This window comes from Tribolium castaneum, chromosome 10, assembly GCF_031307605.1.
Source record: "Tribolium castaneum strain GA2 chromosome 10, icTriCast1.1, whole genome shotgun sequence".
NCBI classification, from domain to species: Eukaryota; Metazoa; Arthropoda; class Insecta; order Coleoptera; family Tenebrionidae; genus Tribolium; species Tribolium castaneum.
Window position 1 is genome coordinate 6,231,195 of NC_087403.1, and position 19,595 is coordinate 6,250,789.

Sequence of the window (19,595 nt, forward strand, 5' to 3'; positions counted from 1 at the left end):
AATCAAAAACGATAATGCGCATGATGTTTTCAAATGTGTGTGACAAATGTGACGATATATCACGGTCACTTGTCAAGAATTGCTAGCATATGGACCGTTAATTTAGTTTGTCACTCAAAACATATTTTTATTCTTCAATAAATGGAAACTACAAAGACACTTACCTTCAATAAAAAACAAATTTCCATCATTCACTTCCGAAATGTCTGAAAAAGAAATAAATTTTACTTCATTATGCAGTGAATTAAATATTAAAAAGTAACAACACAAAACAATTCGCAATGACTGCGCCGTTTCAGTTGAGAAAATACGTATTTGACTTTTCCTTAAAATTAAAACTGAGTTCTGTGATTTTCCTGATGACGCTGATTTGATTACAGCGTTCACGCATCGGTATGTTTGATAAAAACAATTTCCCTTTAACAACATAATTTATTTTCTTCGAATACGTTCAAGATAAAATTGCATTTTGTTGCAGCAAACCTTCAGAATGCAATTTAATGCACCTATTGTTGTTTGAGCATATTTTTTTGTTTAGATAATGACTCTTTTACATGTTTCTATTGTTTCTCCTTACGAAGATAATTACACTTGAAATATTTTATCTCTCCTTAAAATCTGTTTCGCATAAAAACCGAATTTTATGTTCAACATATTAATCAAACAGTCTTGAGCAAGGTTAAAAATGTCTAGACTCAAAAACCACAGCTCATTCAAAATATCTTCGATTTAAAAGTTAGAGTTGAATGTGTCAGCCGTTAATTTAAACTTAAATTGGCTTATCTCGTCGCGCGTTCTGGTTCTGGGCAAAATGTGAAATTTGCTTTTTCACCTTCGGTGTTAATTAATTTCGACAAAAGAATTGAAGAAACAACACTTGAGTGCGATCAATATTTTGATGAGCAGGCTCAAAGTGTTAATTAAACGGACAATTGCATGGTAGTTGAATAATGGATGACCGGCACTGTTCATTGTCAAGAAAGTGACAGTAACAAAACCAAGGTCGCAGAAAAAAAGGACCTGGTCATGTGTTAGTAATAATTATGATCATCAATAATCATTGCTCATTGAGCGATATACAATGTATGATCCTCGCAAAGTAATCAATTGTCTTTGGGCGTGAAAAGAGAAAAGTTCATAGACCAATTCGTTACTTCAGACAAAACAAAAATTAAAACGAATGACATACTGTATTATTATCAAATCAACGTATATCTTATCATAAATGTAATAAACTTTGAATGGAATGATGTAATTACGCTTCAGCACCGAGGGTCTTGTCCTTTATGAAACCACTCGTTTTCAACCCTTGACGACGCAAACAATTCATTATTCACCTACCCGAAATTACTAGAATTAATTATTTTTATCATCACGATTCGAAAAGGATGTAACAGTTATCGTTTTAGTTAGATACTGTCCGAGGTCATGTACGTAATTTTTGTTTAGTTGGACTACAGATTTTAGACAGCGAATTTGTCAACGCGTTACCAACTGCTTGTTACTTACATCAACGTAAACAATTTCTTCTAAACGATTTCAGATAAAACTAACTAAAGTTACAATAACAGAAAGAAATTGCTTATTAAATTTATTTTGTAGCTTACGTAAAGTCCGGGACATTTCTATTTGGACATAAAAAATTTGAATTTTCTGACATTTATACGTGTATTCAGCGTCTGTGTGAACAAAAAATGTTCTCTCTCTCATTCTATGGTCCTTGAGCTTTAATAACAGGGACATTTTTTAAATTGGTAGCATTAGAAAATGACAGTAAACAGCTGACTGATGTAAACAATAACACAATAACAAAGGAAATGTTATAATTTTAATCTATATAACCAGTGGCTGCTTTAAAAGTGTGTACTAACGGGATAATAACATATTTACGCAAGTATTTTTGAAGGTAGAAACATTACTTGTCATATAACAACTACTCAGATTATATGATGAGACGGGAATGGCACAATACAGAATTGCAGTCAGTGATTGTGATGGAGAAAGCCGCTGTGAAGTACTGACAGTACTGACTATCGCTGGTTGTACGATTTGTGCAATTTGTGATATATTTTGTGTGAAAAACTGGAAAAGAAAGTGCATCACTGCATAACCTCACTTATCGCAGTTTTGCACATTTTGATGATGGGAATTGCGGTTCAAGTAATTATGAGTTATAGATGGAGAGCCCTGTTTACTTCAAAGTAAGTTCACGACATTTACAGATACTTTCTTTATGTTTTTTGTCTTTTCTGGTATAGAGGGTTAACTTTTCTATTTTCATATAAAATTCAAACCAAACGAAATCGAAAAGCTTAATATTGTCATGTTTTTTATTAATTATTAAAAAATTTATTTAAAAAATCACAGATAGTGTTTATAATTTGCAGCTGAAGCCTTTTGGGTCCACTTTGTTCGTTATTTCCTGGCAGCCACTCTTGTTTCAAGCAGAGTGGGTGTAAAGTTAAAAATAATCCCGTAAAATTGTTAATATAACTCCTTTGCACTGGCATGGGGTATTTGAAAACTTATGTTTAACAAATACGTCACAAAGTCTCAGCCATCGTCGAAAAACATAATAAGGGCTTTATAACAAGAAGCGCTTTCTGATTTTACTGTGGACGTGTGGAAGAATAGTGTGAAATATTGCGAAAAACCAACTTTTACTCTTGTTTACATTTTTGTACGTCTATCTGAGAGTAGTCTCTTGTATAAAAAATATAGCCTACTAATAAAGGAAATTAAAGTGTTTTTATTTCTGGGTTGCCCCCAATTCCACTTCGCCCTTGCCTGATAATCAAGACACTGATAATGAAATTGGTGTAAGTGCATCGAATACAAACGTGTTGAATAGATGAATAAAAGAGAGACAACTGCTTTTTTCAAAAAGGCCATTTCAAATTTATTCAAAAAGCACACCCCCACTGAAAAGGGTCCATTCACGATGAAGTTTGGCTTCCTGCATGACATAGGTTTCGGGCACCAATCACACTGTAAATGGTCTAAATTGGTCTTACATCTCTCAGACATGGACTCACTGAGAGCGACTTCTGCAGTAGGCTTGAGGCCTGCCTGCCTGTCTCGCAACAATCTCTGCATTATGATTCCAAATCATTCTATAAAACGCTGTCAATTACAAGCCATGATATGAGGCATGAGGCCGTCTTAGTGTTTTCGAATGTTGGTGCAAAGACTTGTCGCGAGGCAGGTTTCAGCCTTCCGCCAACGTCAGTCTCAGTGAAACCCTCTCAAAGTGATCTCAGCGAAAACCATTCACAATGAGATTGGTCTATGAGGCCTATGTCGTGCCGCATGCAGCGAGATATGTCTCATTGTTAATGAAAATAGGGCCTTTTTTGTTGTTTAAAGTCGTTTTTTAAAACTTTTGTGGCAAATTTTACTGATGTGGCAGAGAGGGGGCATGCACTTGGAACATGACGGTGACTACCCTGAAAGGCACTTCGAGGCTTTTATGACCTTTTTAATGCAAATTTCAACTTTAAACCTGACAGTCATACCAAGGTCAAACATAACCTCAACAGTAATCCAGCAACGGTACTTCAAAGCATTTGAAAGTTTCTCCATTTGTTTTTAAGTGTTCTAGTTGGTACATTTTGCTGTACTTTACTACAATAAAGAAATATTTAAATTTTTATTATTGTTTACATTTGTAATCTGTCAAACACATCAAACAACCAAGTTCCCTAAATTTGAGCTCTTATCTAGTTTTTGTGCTCTATATAGTCTCGCGTCAACGTATGCCCTATGACGTATCTCATATTGAAATGTCCCGGACTATATTAAAGAATAAGAAACAAATTCTGAAAAAAACATAATCGCTGAAAACTTAAAATTCGTAGGTATCACAATCCTAACTGAAGTTTAGTGAGAAGTTTAAAATTAAATAAACCTAAAATCTCAAAACCAATTCGAATTTTTGAAAAACTAGAACTCAATTTTTACATTTAATATATTTTCTGATTTATGACCAGAGGTAGATTTTTGGTTTTGGTTAGAAGTAGTGTTTCTACAGATAGTACCTAGTTTCTAATATTTCGTGAGTTTGAAGTGAAATTTGTATAAATTTTTCAATGATTTTTCTGTCGTTTTCATTTTACAGATTTTTTTATTTCAGTTTGCATTTTCTCTAATTTTAATATTATTAGTCGATTTGCATTTAATGAAAACACAACAGAAACAAAACAGAATAAAATAAAAAAATCAAAGATTCAATGCAACTTTGATGTCATATTATCTAAAAAGGTGCGGAAGTTCATGTAATTAATTTGCAAGAAAAAACCGAAATACAGTCCGGGACATTTCTATTTGGACATAAAAAATTTGAATTTTCTGACATTTATACGTATATTCAGCGTCTATGTGAACAAAAAATGTTCTCTCTCTCATTCTATGGTCCTTGAGCTTTAATAACAGGGACATTTTTTAAATTGGTAGCATTAGAAAATGACAGTAAACAGCTGACTGATGTAAACAATAACACAATAACAAAGGAAATAGGAAGGAAATGTTATAATTTTAATCTATATAACCAGTGGCTGCTTTAAAAGTGTGTACTAACAGGATAATAAAATATTTACGCAAGTATTTTTGAAGGTAGAAACATTACTTGTCATATAACAATTATAGATTGTATGATGAGACGGGAATGGCACAACACAGAATTGCAGTCAGTGATTGTGCTGGAGAAAGCTGCTGTGACGTACTGACAGTACTGACTGTCGCTGGTTGTATGATTTGCGTAATTTGTGATATATTTTGTGTGAAAAACTGGAAAACAAAGTGCATACCTGCATAACCTCACTTATCGCAGTTTTGCACATTTTGATGATGGGAATTGCGGTTCAAGTAATTATGAGTTATAGATGGAGCTCACTGTTTACTTCAAAGTAAGTTCACGACATTTATTAATTAATTATTAAAAAAAATATTAAAAAAATCACAGATAGTGTTTATAATTTGTAGCTGAAGCCTTTTGGGTCCACTTTTTTCGTTGTTATTTCCTGGTAGCGACTCTTGTTTCAAGCAGAATGGGTGTAAAGTTAAAAATAATCCCATAAAATTGTTAATATAACTCCGTTGCACTGGCATGGGGTATTTGAAAACTTACGTTTAACAAATACGTCACAAAGCCTCAGCCATCGTCGAAAAACATAATAAGGGCTTTATAACAACTAGCGCTTTCTGATTTTACTGTGGACGTGTGGAAGAATAGTGTGACATATTGCGAAAAACCAACTTTTACTCTTGTTTACATTTTTGTACGTCTCTGTCTGAGAGTAGTCGTCTTTTATAAAAAATATAGCTTACTAATAAAGGAAATTAAAGTGTTTTTATTTCTGGGTTGCCACCAATTCCACTTTGCCCTTGCCTGATAATCAAGACACTGATAATGAAATTGGTGTAAGTGCATCGAATACAAACGTGTTGAATAGATGAATAAAAGAGAGACAACTGCTTTTTTCAAAAAGGCCATTTCAAATTTATTCAAAAAGCACACCCCCATTGAAAAGGGTCCATTCACGATGAAGTTTGGCTTCCTGCATGACATAGGTCTCGGGCACCAATCTCACTGTAAATGGTCTAAATTGGTCTTGCATCTCTAAGACATGGACTCACTGAGAGCGACTTCTGCAGAAGGCTTGAGACCTGCCTGACTGTCTCGCAACAATCTCTGCATTATGATTCCAAATCATTTTATAAAATGCTGTCAATTACAAGCCATGATATGAGGCATGAGGCCGTCTCAGTGTATGTCTTGTGGTGTACATTGAAACTGTTTCTTAAAGAACCCATTCACAATGAGATCTGCTTCGCTACATGCGGCGCAACAGGACTCAAAGACTAATCCCAAAAGACACAAAAAAACTGACACAGTTTCATAATTTTAAGCCATTGACAGCGTTTTCGAATGTTGGTGCAAAGACTTGTCGCGACGCAGGTTTCAGCCTTCCGCCAACGTCAGTCTCAGTGAAACCCTCTCAAAGTGATCTCAGCGAAAACCATTCACAATGAGATTGGTCTATGAGGCCTATGTCGTGCCGCATGCAGCGAGATATGTCTCATTGTTAATGAAAATAGGGCCTTTTTTGTTGTTTAAAGTCGTTTTTTAAAACTTTTGTGGCAAATTTTACTGATGTGGCAGAGAGGGGGCATGCAATTGGAACATGACGATGACTACCCTAAAAGGCACTTCGAGGCTTTTATGGCCTTTTTAATGCAAATTTCAACTTTAAACCTGACAGTCATACCAAGGTCAAACATAACCTCAACAGTACTCCAGCAACGGTACTTCAAAGCATTTGAAAGTTTCTCCATTTGTTTTTAAGTGTTCTAGTTGGTACATTTTGCTGTACTTTACTACAATAAAGAAATATTTAAATTTTTATTATTGTTTACATTTGTCATCTGTCAAACACATCAAACAGCCAAGTTCCCTAAATTTGAGCTCTTATCTAGTTTTTGTGCTCTATATAGTCTCGCGTCAAGGTATGCGGTATGACGTATCTCATATAGAAATGTCCCGGACTATAACAGCACTATTGGCACCCAATTTGACGCTCTTACATAACAAGCCTAGACCCTAAGCAAAAAGCAATACTCCTTATTGCGTAAACTTGTTATATTTAACAAGACGAAAAATTCTTCCAGTGAATTAATTTTTTTGGTTCGATTTTGCAGTTTAGGCTTTTTTTAACGCACTGATTTCGATTTGATTGCATACTTAATTTTATGTTGATATTTTCTTGTAAAATTGTTTTATCAAAGGCGGGAAAAAATCAATTATTGTCACTCTAAATAAAAATTGGTCAAAGCCTTCTGAAAATTTCATGTAGGATGTAGTAACCGTCAGTTTTCTGTCAAATTTAACAATATTTGAACACGCGTCTTGAGTTAAATATTGATTAAAATTGTTTGTTTCTAGAACTAAAAGTCGGTATCAACGTATTTTTGCAATCTTACATCTCTTCTCTGTTAAAGACATGATTGTGTTCACTCTTAACCAAGTTTTCATTTAAAAACATGACATTAAAATTCGTAACCCCTGTTGGTAAATAAATTAGTTAAATAATTTTCAATAAGTTAAGAAAAGAATTGGCAACAAAATAAATTGATGGTAAAAATAAGTAACCAACCGTCCGGATTTAAACAGGACAGCTTTAGGTTTTTACTGTTTCGTCCAGTTTTACGTTCAAATTTTAATGTCCTGATTTAAAAGTATTATATTTATGCAAACAACATGTAGTACCCTGACAAACACAGTCGGAAAAAAATATTTTTTTTTAATAAACGGAAACTAAGAACATCAAGAAGACATAAATTTAGAAAAATTGACCGCACCTTAACTCCAAAGCCATAAACTTTGTTTTTTTTTTTGTTAAATTAATTAATTACTTTAGGTAAGTATAATCCTTAGATCGTTGTCATTGTCACTCTCAAAAACAAAAAAATCTATTTTTTTAGTTGAAAAAGATATCACATTTTCGTACCTAGTAGGTACTTTATCATTCATCAATTAGTGTTTTCAAAAATTAAGAAGTTTACCACTTTGTTCACCCGCTATACAGGGTGATTCTGTTAGGGCCTACATTAGAAACTTATAAAGTTCTAATATAGTTAGAGCATTAAAATTTTGTATACGATCCAAATCGACCATTTTCAAAATGGTTGAGCTTCCGGAACTAAGCGAAAATGGCGTCAATTTTAGAATTTTAAATAGTGACCACACATTTTTATTGCATTTTTAATTCACCTTCTCAAGCTGAGTAAAATTTACCCACGTTATTGGCACTTATCTGTCACAGTTTTTGACGTATATCATTTTTAAGTTAAAATTTTCATTTGCAGGGGTTTATTTAAAATATCACAGCCCTTGAACGCTTTGCGATATAAAAATATTTTTATGAGCCAAAAATTTTCAAAATTGTTAAGTGAAAAAATTCAACAGTAGTATTGAAAGAACATCGACATTCACCCCCCTGGGGTAAAAAAATGGTCTAGTAGAGAGTACACGCAATTTCACAACTCTTTTTTTCTGATTTTTTTTTTATATAAACTAGTATGAATTTATGTACTGAAGACTGAAATGTGAAGCTGAAATTACTACAGTATTACCAACAAAAAAGCACTTGATACAGAATAGAATAGATTACAGGAACTGCACGAAAAGACGCAAAGACAATAAGTTAAAAATAATGAGACAGAAAACAAAAAATTTAATTTACCGCAAAACAATTATTAGAATTATGGAAAACCAAAAAGTTTAAGAATAAAACACGTAGACGCCATTTTGAAAATGATTAGTTGAACTCAAAATGGTAGATTTGGATCGTATAGAAAATTTTAAAGCTCTAGCTATATTAGAAGTTAAAGTTTCTAATGTGGGCCCTAAAAGAATCAGCGTGTATACCTAGTATGTATATAAATTTAGAAATACGAAAATACCATTTTTTTTGTATTTTATGTGAATATTTTACGTTATACTGTTATTTCAAATTAAGAAAAATGTTTAATTAAAGATAGAAACATAATTAATTATACGCGTATTTTCATTTTTGTTTTGTGACCAGACCTGGAATAAAATCATGTGTTGATTTTGAATGAAATGATTCGCCTGCATGGGGCGCCGGTGCCTGTGCTAGTAAGTAAATTATACAGGTCTCCTTTAAAAAAAGGATGTATGGTAAAAATTGGTTTCGATGTTGTTTCAAGGTTTAATGAATAACATAATAGAGGGGATCCGGCGTAGGCGGGGTTATTAAATGAGAAGAAATGTTGAGTATGTTTACAAACAATAAATCAGCATGTGATTGTGAAATATGTCGCGATTGCGCGCCGAAATAACCACGTGGTCTGTATGCGATCAGCAGATTATGCAAGAGAATTGATATTGTCGATAGGTGAAGAAAAGCAGAAAAGTAGGAAAAGGTGAAGTGGAGCCGCTCTGGGCGCCGCCAATCCTGCAACCAGTTCGACGCGATTAGGGTGCGAAACCGGGTGCTCCATCTGGCGCCTGGATATCACATCTCAAGATGTCATAAAATTATTGTATACTAATTATTGTTTATCGGTCCGAGAGCTGGAAGTGCTCTTTTTGTTCCTTTACATGACGCTGAGAACTGCCGCAACCTGTTTTGCGACCGCTAGAGATCGAATTTTTCGCGATAGGATCGCAAATATGTTATCAACGGCGGCTGTGGCCGCTTTTGGCGGGCAATTCGAATGCACGTAAATAAGCGATATGTATATCTGGCGCGCAGCGGGTCACAGGTCGCAGGACGGATTATGGGATGTTGTGGTGAGGACTGGTGAAGCTGAGATTTACCATTTCGGCGTTGCTGTATTATATTTGAACAGTTGACCTCTACTGGCCTTTTGCAGTCTTTGCGTAGAGACCTTCAATGTCAACACAAATACGCCGGTGAAGGCCACTTAGCACGTTACTGAAATATTGTAGGAGGATTTATATGCACCCGAACTAACCGCTGCTAGAACGCACACACAAAACATGATCTAAGATACGAAACTTACGCCAAATCAAGCGTTGCACACATCAATTTGATCACAGAACATGAGACAGTTCGCAGAACCACTTGCGCGGATACATGACACTACTAGCCAAGTTACAAGTGCACTGCCCCCCCCGCTGCCTGATAGCGCCCCTCCGGCACCAACTCTGACGTCAGCCACTATCGATTCGAGAGAACAGAACAGCAATGGCGCGGAATTGGCCACACAACTACCATCTACACCACAGAGCTTGTGCTTGTGAGCTTTGGCTGGTGACAGGCTGAGGCTGCAACAGGAGAGATTCAGGACACTCGTAAAATACCACCATGTCCAACATACAGCGGCCGCGGCACTTCCCGATGATGTCATTATGACATCACATTTAACTCGCCGCAAGCAAATTGAAGACCTTGATTCTTGCTGAGACCTTTTCGGTGTCGCCAATTTTCATACTTCAGGACAGACTGGACTGGGACAGTAAGCTTGCCAAAAGTCACCGTCGAACAAACCAGTCGATATCGAACAGTCAACGAACCGATCGAACGTCTCCGTAAATATTTTAATAAATCTTATGATAGAAAAACAACATGACAACCATCAACAAGTGTTCAAATTTCATATCTCCATCATCTGGCATACTGAGATAGGCAACCCGATATACTCCTGTGCATGAGCAATAAAAGACGGTATGCTGTATTTACATAATTTATTCTCTTTTGTACAAATACACAATTCAATTAGGAGCGACATTAGATGTAATTAGTCTTAGATATTTATCAGTAGGTACATCTCCTTGAAATTTTTTACGCTACTGTTTACAACTAATCGAACAAAATCAAAAAAATCATCCCAAAATTCAAAATTACACAATTCAAATTCACTGAAGCAGATATATCTAATCTAACTATCACAGATAATAAGAATATTGTACCAATCTAGATAAAAAACGTAATTGTCATTAACCATAATTATTGAATAGTACTAATAATATACATAATTAATTACATAATCAAAGAAAAAAGGTGCTAAATTCAATTTCATACCCAGGGCTGGATCACCCTTTGGGCTACATTGGCTACAATTAAAAACAATTTTACAAATTACAAATAAAATTAGTTAAACTTAATTAACTTAATTAAAAAAAAACTTCAAAAGTTGAGGCAGACGTGGACGTGCTTGATACAAAATAAAATATTAAGTTACTGAAACGCGTTACATAGGTTCATAAATACCCTAACAACTTTGTTTCTTTTCTCGATATGAAATCTCTTGAAATACATTTTTCAAACAAAGTATTAGCTGTTTCTAAACTATGAAAACGCAAGTCACATTTTCTTTCAAAATTAGCTGTTATAAATTATGCATCCACTTCAAAAACATAATGGCTAATGTAATTTATATCTTCATCTTCAATGAGAGATTAATAATTACTTCACAATTTTATTAAATTTATTTAAAAAAATTATTCGGTAAAATGCGACGTTTTATTTTTTATTTAATAGATAAAATATAAGTATCAAACAAAACATGACGAAATTAAATTCGGTTGTGTATCGGTCGTCCACGATAGTTTTTAGTTAAAATTTATAAAAACTTATTCAAAATTAATACGAAATCGAAGTGACTTAGGATTGGGGAAAGAAAGGAAAATATACGAGGTGAGTCTCCTAAAAGTAGTTTTTACTATATTTACCTCAAAAACTAAGAATCACATAAAAATCCGTGATATTAAATAATTTTTTACATATGTGACTTTTTTATTTTTCTACGATTCCTCATAATTAAAATTAATTTTAATTAAAAATACTTTAATAGTTCATATTATACAGTGAGTTTAAAGTAACACAGAATTCATATTCTTGTTATTGTAATTTTTCAAAATAAACAAAAAAAAACAATCGCTCTTTATTAAAATAAGACCAAAACAAAAAGATAAAGTTTGTTGTGTCAGTTATGTGTATTTGTCAAGTCTTTGTTACTTTATTTTCTACATTTTATGAATTTTTTTATATTTATCAGAAAGATCAAAAAATAAATTGTTAAGCACTTTCGGATAAGCTGGTATATAAACATTCACCATAAGAAAGTTATGATCGGTATTTAATAATAATAATAGTCATAACAGTAGTAAAAATAATAAAAATACTAATAATAATAGTAATATTAATAGAAATAATAATAATAATAAATAACAATAAAATTAAAATTTTCATTTGGTTTTAAAAAAGTTTGTTGTTTTAAATCTAAGAATCGTTTGTACACTGATGATTACGGTCAATAAACTATTTACATGATTTTAAGCAAAAAAATGATTAACCACAATGTAGAAAAATTCAGAAAAAAATTACGTGCATAACGATAACTGATTTCCGTGAGATTATTAGTTTTTAAGATACTGTACAACCCACATTTCATACGGGGTGTGTTAAGGGGTGTTATAGTAGAACTCAAAAGAAACAAGGTAAATAAGCTTCGTCCTGTTTTGTTCGTTCGTTATTTATAATTTATATTTTTAATACCATTTAATAACATGACAATGACACCAACATTGATATTGAAATTATTATAATAAAAATATTGCTTACAAAAATATAACACTATAACATATAAATATAATACAATAATTGTCACAATAGTTGCTCTAGTTGTTTTCGTCGTTGCGCTAGCAGAAGTAAGATATTTCTTCACAGGAGCAAGATTTCCAGTCCAGTGATGTGCCTTCCTTGAAAACATCGCATATTTCATTATCATATCTAGAAAAAAACAATTATTTAGAATAGAGCAAGATAAATAAAAAATTACTTACCCAATGATAATGCATTCCTCGGTACATTGGGATTTCCTAGTGCCAGCAGCCTGTAAAATCTTTATTACTTTTCATCGTAAAAATAACTTTGCAACTTACAAGTTTGTCTCCGTGTCGAATGGTGCTTTTATTAAAAAACCCGTACTAGGATTACCTTTCTGACGCAAAAGGATACGAGTAAATGGTCTTCTTCTCTCGAATTTGACACTCCGCTCGTGTTTCCAGTTCTGATGAGATTAATCACTTTCCTTGTCTATAAAAATGCAAACAGTAATGATCAGTGTTTTATTTAGTAGAAAAGATTTACCAACATGATGACGATGTCCTAGATAAGCTTCTCTTTGTCGTCCTCAGCCTATTTTCGTCGTACCATTCTGGGTAATTTTGAAGAAAACGGAGACTGGTTAATCATGAGCGGACCAAGAAACTGTGAAAATATTAACGAGGGTCCGACACAATAAACATGTCTAAAGAAAACCATCGCGTTCTAAATTATGCAGTAAAGATGATAAAAATTTGTATACCACGCTGAATTGTAGAATTTTAGCAATTTGCAGGTAGGTTTTACAGCAGACTAATATTTTTGAAAAAAAATAGAATAGATTCTTTTACTGGACTGTATTTAATTATAACGCGGCAGAGAAGAGAGCTTGAAAACTGAATAAAAATTAGTGCTTTTTGAACACTATATCCGATGAACAATGAATGTTAAAAAATGCTTTTGGCACTGTAGTAGACTCTTGGGAATAAAGTGACTTTTGTTGTAACTTGAAATTGTCAACCGTTAATTCGTAAAACTTTTTTCCAGTTGTAAACTGTTCGAAAAAAATTGGAGACTGCGTCACATATATAATTATTAGTATAAAATAATATCTATGAGAGAGGTGAAAAGAAACCTCAAATATAGAAGGTAGGAAGTTCCTATTCACCCAAATGATTAATGTAGATCCTTAGAAAAAGTAGATAATGTTATCCTCTTACCAAGAAGAAAAAAAATGTACGGTATGGATATTTAATGGTATATTGACACTGTGTATACAGTATTTACTTAGAAAAAGAATACGTGGGTTCGGACGGGATTTGGAGGTCCAGGATTGTAAGGACGAAGCCTACTAGGAAGTTTTCCAAGAAGGAGTCCAGGAAGTGGCGGAAAAGCTGGAATTTAGCAAACTTTATTCAATAAAAAAGGAAAAGTAAAAAAATCTCTACTAAATTAAATACTTAGTGTATTAATGAAGAATACAATTAAAATTGGTTATAAAATCAATTTCTTAGCTTGAATTTCGCTTATAAGTCTATAAGTGGTTTTTCTACGACTTTTTCCTTGTTCCGCAAAATTTGCCCTAAACCGGAAACTTAACAGAAAATCAGCTTGGAGCCGATGCTATATAAAGTTAGGAAAGAAGAACAAGTCTTAATACAAGAACAAAAGTTAGAGATTGCGACAGATTGTTCAGTCGCTTAAAAAAAAATCCAAGTAATAATAATTATTCAAATATTTAGACACGTAAATGCTGCGTTGTAGCGTATTGTATAGAGTGCCAATTGCGCCCCATCTTTCCAATGTTGCCCCCGGGTTTGAGACAGAAGAAACTCAGTAATGAGAGATTTACCAACATTGGAACATAAAAAAAGAAGAACTGCCAATTCACGTATGATGTACACAGTGAAGTATTTAAAGTAGAAGAAATTGACTTAATGGCAAGAAAAAAAATCTCTTTGTGCCAACCAGATTTAATTCCCTGCTAAATATATACAGCCCCAACTGTGTTTGTTTCTTAATTTTAGCTCAAAATTAAGTTTTTAAAGTAATAAATTAACTTTTTGGCCTCTTTTAATTTTGCCAAAAAAGTTTGTATCTCCCTTATAGAAAACGAGCTAAATCACCCCAAGTAAGCGAGAAGAAGATCAAGTAATAAGTATATGGAAGTTTTGATAAAAATCAAGATTGACTAAAAAAGTCAAAATAATATAATTTTCAACGTTTCTATGTGATTTTTGAAGAAAAGTTCGCAAAAAGTTAGTTTTTCATTTCATTAAACAACGATCTACAGTATATGACAGTATTTCAACAATACATCAATACGAAGCATGAAAGTAACAATCACGGAACAATTTTTCCTGTAAATGTATAGGTAATAATTACTGAAACCGGAATAATATTAAAAAGTTGTGTTTGTGTACAAAGTATTTGTTAACACTTTTTCGGCCAGTCAAAATTAACTCCGACCGCTGACCAGCCGGTAAAAAGATGTTGCTAGCTGAAAATTTTCCCCAGCAACGAATAAAAAAATAAATAAAGAATACAGATAATATTGTATTCCATTGTAAAGACTGCATGAAGCTGATGCTATATAAGGTTAGTAACAAAATTTTTTTCTTAATTAATTATTCAATTATTTAGACACAAATAATTAATGTAGATCCTTAGAAAAAGTAGATAATGTTATCCTCTTACCAAGAAGAAGAAAAAATTAGTATATAGGTATGGATATTTAATGGTATATTGACACTGTGTATACAGTATTTACTTAGAAAAAGAATACGTGGGTTCGGACGGGATTTGGAGGTCCAGGATTGTAAGGACGAAGCCTACTAGGAAGTTTTCCAGGAAGGAATCCAGGAAGTGGCAGAAAAGCTGGAATTTAGCAAACTTTATTCAATAATAAATGGAAAAACAAAAAAATCTCTACTAAATTAAATAGTGTATTAATGAAGAATACAATTAAAATTGGTTATAAAATCAATTTCTTAGCTTGAATTTCGCTTATAAGTCTATAAGTGGTTTTTCTACGACTTTTTCCTTGTTCCGCAAAATTGGCCCTAAACCGGAAACTTAACAGAAAATCAGCTTGGAGCCAATGCTATATAAAGTTAGGAAAGAAGAACAAGTTTTAATACAAGAACAAAAGTTAGAGATTGCGACAGATTGTTCAGTCGCCTATAAAAAATCCAAGTAATAATAATTATTCAAATATTTAGACACGTAAATGCTGCGTCGTATTGTATAGAGTGCCAATTGCGCCCCATCTTTCCAATGTTGCCCCCGGGTTTGAGGCAGAAGAAACTCAGTAATGAGAAATTTACCAACATTGGAACATAAAAAAAGAAAAACTGCCAATTCACGTATGATGTACACGGTGAAGTATTTAAAGTAGAAGAAATTACCTTAATGGCAAGAAAAAAAATCTCTTCGTGCCAACCAGATTTAATTCCCTGCTAAATACATACAGCCCCAACTGTGTTTGTTTCTTAATTTTAGCTCAAAATTAAGTTTTTAAAGTAATAAATTTACTTTTTGGCCTCTTTTAATTTTACCAAAAAAGTTTGTATCTCCCTTAAAGAAAACGAGCTAAATCACCCCAAGCAAGCGAGAAGAAGATCAAGTAATAAGTATATGGAAGTTTTGATAAAAATCAAGATTTACTAAAAAAGTAGATAATGTTATCCTCTTACCAAGAAGAAGAAAAAATTAGTATATAGGTATGGATATTTAATGGTATATTGACACTGTGTATACAGTGTTTACTTAAAAAAAGAATACGTGGGTTCGGACGCGATTTGGAGGTCCAGGATTGTAAGGAAGGAGTCCAGGAAGTGGCGGAAAAGCTGATATTTGGCAAACTTTATTCAGAAAAAAAAAGGAGAAAAGCAAAAAAATCTCTACTAAATTAAATAGTTAGTGTATTAATGAATAATACAATTAAAATTTGTAACTACTATTTTAATAAGAGTAAAGAGTGTAATATTTGAGACCTGCACACGGGCGGACAATTTAGTTAGTTCGGGTGTGCATGTCGGTTGTAATTAACTCACATAATAGTATTAAAAAAAAGAATAAATATAAAAAAGTACAAAATATTGGGAGTGGGTGCCGATGGCACAAAGAATATCTTGGAAATGTAGAATGTAGACTACAGATTTCTAGTGGTTTTTCTACGACTTCTTCCTTGTTCCGCAAAATTTGCCCTAAACCGGAAACTTAACAGAAAATCAGCTTGAAGCCAATGCTATATAAAGTTAGGAAAGAATAACAAGTTTTGATACAAGAACAAAAGTTAGAGATTGCGACAGATTGTTCAGTCGCCTATGAAAAATCCAAGTAATAATAATTATTCAAATATTTAGACACGTAAATGCTGCGTTGTAGCGTATTGTATAGAGTGCCAATTGCGCCCCATCTTTCCAATGTTGCCCCCGGGTTTGAGACAGAAGAAACTCAGTAATGAGAGATTTATCAACATTGTAACATAAAAAAAGAACTGCCAATTCACGGTGAAGTATTTAAAGTAGAAGAAATTAACTTAATAGCAAGAAAAAAAATCTCTTTGTGCCAACCAGATTTAATTCCCTGCTAAATACATACAGCCCCAACTGTGTTTGTTTCTTAATTTTAGCTCAAAATTAAGTTTTTAAATTAATAAATTTACTTTTTGGCCTCTTAATTTTGCCAAAAAAGTTTGTATCTCCCTTAAAGAAAACGAGCTAAATCACCCCAAGCAAGCGAGAAGAAGATCAAGTAATAAGTATATGGAAGTTTTGATAAAAATCAAGATTGACTAAAAAAGTCAAAATAATATAATTTTCAACGTTTCTGTGATTTTTGAAGAAAAGTTCGCAAAAAGTTAGTTTTTCATTTCATTATACAACGATCTACAGTATATGACAATATTTCAACAATACATCAATACGAAGCATGAAAGTAACAATCACGGAAGAATTTTCCCTGTAAATGTATAGGTAATAATTACTGAAACCGGAATAATATTAAAAAGTTGTGTTTGTGTACAAACACTTTTTCGGCCAGTCAAAATTAACTCCGACCGTTGACCAGACGGTAAAAAGATGTTGCTAGCTGAAAAATTTCCCCAGCAACGAATAAAAAAATGAATAAAGAATACAGAAAACATTGTATTCCATTGTAAAGACTGCATGGAGCTGATGCTATATAAAGTTAGGAAAAAAAATTTTTCTTCTAAATTAATTATTCAATTATTTAGACACAAATGCTGCGTTGCAGCACAACATTTTTTTCAATAAAAATTAAAAACATATGGTGATCTACAACTACAGCAACAACAGTTTTCAATTTCAATATATAGTTGCAGTCCTTAGATATTTGTTGAAGAAAATGCTTTGTAGAGGATTTCTTTAAACATGCATAACTCAAAAAAAAGAAAGAAAAATAAATTAATACTTGAAAAAAAACATATACTTTTTAATTTAGATTAGATCGCTGTTACTTTGTTACGAAATCAAGCATGTTTTTGTATAAATAGCATAAAAATTTAATACTTCGCACAATTTTCGGCGAAATAAATTAACCATGTGAGTGAGTGAGTGACTAGGCAACCACACAGACACATCTTGTTAGCATAGACATTAGGCTAAGCACAAATGAATATTTTTCTTACATAAAATAAAAAAAATGTTCTTACGTCATGTCCTATTGATTTAAGTTCCAGTCCGCAATTTGTATAATATTAATAACAAATAATAACCAACCAGAACGCAGTCAAGAAACGAATAAACTAATTCTTGGTCATGACGTCAACGGGAAAAAGACACAAAAAGACAGAAAATACAATTTTAATAATTATCATATCTCCTGTATTCCTGTATTATTCAATGTTTCCAACTTAATTTCAAACTGATTAGCGTATGTACTAAAAACAACCTCATTTATTTACTCAGGTTTTACTAAACAATTTCATTAAGTAAGTACACCAGTTTGGCAACAGTAAAAAAATAATAACAATATAGAAAAATAAAATTAGTCAAAGGACAACAATTGGTAAAACTTTTTTAAGTATCTGACATAACCAGAATTGCTAAAAACCCTTATGGCAACGATCAAAAAAAAGTACAAAAGTAAAAGACACAGGAAGAGGTGCTGAGCTATGTAAGATTTTACCGAAAATACTCTCTTTTTTCTATAAATCATAAGATATTTAACTCTAACCATATCACTGTCAGTTACAACAAAGTACTTCTCGGGTATTTCACCCAAACTGTCTTCATTAAGAGATCTTCTTTTGTTTTTGGTGTCTAAAACAAAAGATTTAACCAAGCCCAACGCAACCATCATTTTTACCTCGACATCTGACCTTATCAACATCATTAATTACTTCGCAAATTGCAATCACACTGTGTTTACTGCCTAAACAACTATTGGTCCAAGTTTGACCAAAAGGGGCATAATGTGCACTCACTGATAACTCGTTAGATAAGTAAATTCCATTTCCAAATAAAACCTCCTAAATAAGCAAATTAAGTAATAGAAGTCTCGATTACTGAAAGAAACCTTTTCGATGCTGAAGTGTTGTTGCAAACCAACTTTAAGAATCGAATAAAAATTATCGACAGCACTGCCATGATATGCAAACATTGTCTCCCTCCCATCCTGCCTTTTGAGCCACACTGACTCGTATTTATCGTGATAACAAACTTCAAACACAAATTGGGGCCTGAACACGTTACTAATTTTGCCCGGAAACGGGACATTGGCCTAGAATATTTACACAAATAAAAAGATAACACGATCAGTGACCACTTACATAACTAATCCTTCTAAGTGTGGGATGACCCCTCTCTAAAAACAGCCACATAAGCAATTTTTTTACATCGTGTGAGCATTTATTTGGTTCGTTTAAAATTGTGGTAAGAGGTGGAATGCTATCACAGGTACTTCTCTAAAAACCTAACTCATTAGACTGAAAAGATAATTGGGTTTTTACCAATCCAGTGAAATTCTTTCCCTCTTCATTTACATATGAGGGTGGAAACGGCCTTAAACAACGATCTGACCTGTACGAGTTCAACGCAGAGATGAACAAACACAGGATTAAGTCACAGCCCCAAACATTGTCTTTGATTTCCTTCAGTAATTGGTCTAGTTGCAGTTGCCCCGTTTGCTCGTCTTTATCGGGCGAATATGGGGCAACGAAAGTTATGTCAGAAAAACTCTCATCAGAATCAGTAATTGGCAACAACTTATCTTTACCAAACTCCATTTGTGGTCTTAAATTTTGAGTGCACCCACATTTATCATAATACAGTTCTGAGGCAAGGTCACATTTCAATTAAATCATTGCGGGGATTTCTGCAATTATGCAATTTTTTGTCGAGTTACACGTTGGTCTAACGTGTTGTCAAAGCCTTTATTTACTTATGATGACACCAAACATTGAATTTTGACAAGTGATGACAAGTTCCCACCCGAAAGTTCTCACGCCCGAAGATTTTTTTTTTCATTTCACGCTAT

At 33.1% G+C, this 19,595-nt stretch overlaps 2 protein-coding genes and 2 long non-coding RNA genes across 11 annotated transcripts in view; 2 read left to right on the forward strand and 2 right to left on the reverse strand.

The window, feature by feature from the left end:
- Positions 1–10,081, reverse strand: part of Mef2 (Myocyte enhancer factor 2) — a 37,730-nt gene extending 27,649 nt beyond the window's left edge. For 2 of the 7 annotated variants that reach the window (XM_064359422.1, XM_015979561.2), the window contains exons 1-3: positions 9,865–10,081; positions 9,547–9,811; positions 165–206 (exon numbers count right to left, since the gene is read on the reverse strand). The gene's annotated coding sequence lies outside the window, so the exon portion shown is untranslated. The other 5 variants (XM_008201178.3, XM_966678.4, XM_015979573.2 and 2 more) reach the window with 5 other exon arrangements.
- On the forward strand, positions 1,443–3,650 carry LOC107398853 (uncharacterized). Its single transcript, XR_010335651.1, has 2 exons — positions 1,443–2,201; positions 2,388–3,650. It is a non-coding gene; the product is annotated as an uncharacterized LOC107398853 (long non-coding RNA).
- Positions 4,296–5,271, forward strand: LOC135267258 (uncharacterized). 2 transcript variants are annotated; one of them, XR_010335652.1, is made up of 3 exons: positions 4,296–4,595; positions 4,645–4,904; positions 4,981–5,271. It is a non-coding gene; the product is annotated as an uncharacterized LOC135267258 (long non-coding RNA). The 2 variants fall into 2 exon arrangements; XR_010335653.1 differs by having other exon boundaries at positions 4,296–4,564.
- Positions 10,082–17,904: 7,823 nt separating the features above from the next.
- Positions 17,905–19,525, reverse strand: LOC103314656 (protein mono-ADP-ribosyltransferase PARP16). Its single transcript, XM_008201176.3, has 5 exons — positions 19,069–19,525; positions 18,889–19,023; positions 18,636–18,839; positions 18,426–18,588; positions 17,905–18,379 (listed from the first exon to the last, which is right to left on the reverse strand). The coding sequence occupies exons 1-5, from the start codon at positions 19,342–19,344 to the stop codon at positions 18,105–18,107; spliced, it is 1,053 nt and encodes a 350-aa protein (XP_008199398.1). The 5' UTR covers positions 19,345–19,525; the 3' UTR covers positions 17,905–18,104.
- Positions 19,526–19,595: the final 70 nt, after the last annotated feature.

Bases quoted from the DNA above. Each gene is read 5' to 3' on its own strand.
- LOC103314656 (XM_008201176.3), bottom strand. From the start codon at position 19,344: ATGGAGTTTGGTAAAGATAAGTTGTTGCCAATTACTGATTCTGATGAG. The intron at 18,589-18,635 runs GTTTCTTTCAGT...TTGCTTATTTAG, and splicing joins AACACTTCAGCATCGAAAAG to GAGGTTTTATTTGGAAATGG. The intron at 18,380-18,425 runs GTAAAAATGATG...CTTTTGTTTTAG, and splicing joins TGATAAGGTCAGATGTCGAG to ACACCAAAAACAAAAGAAGA.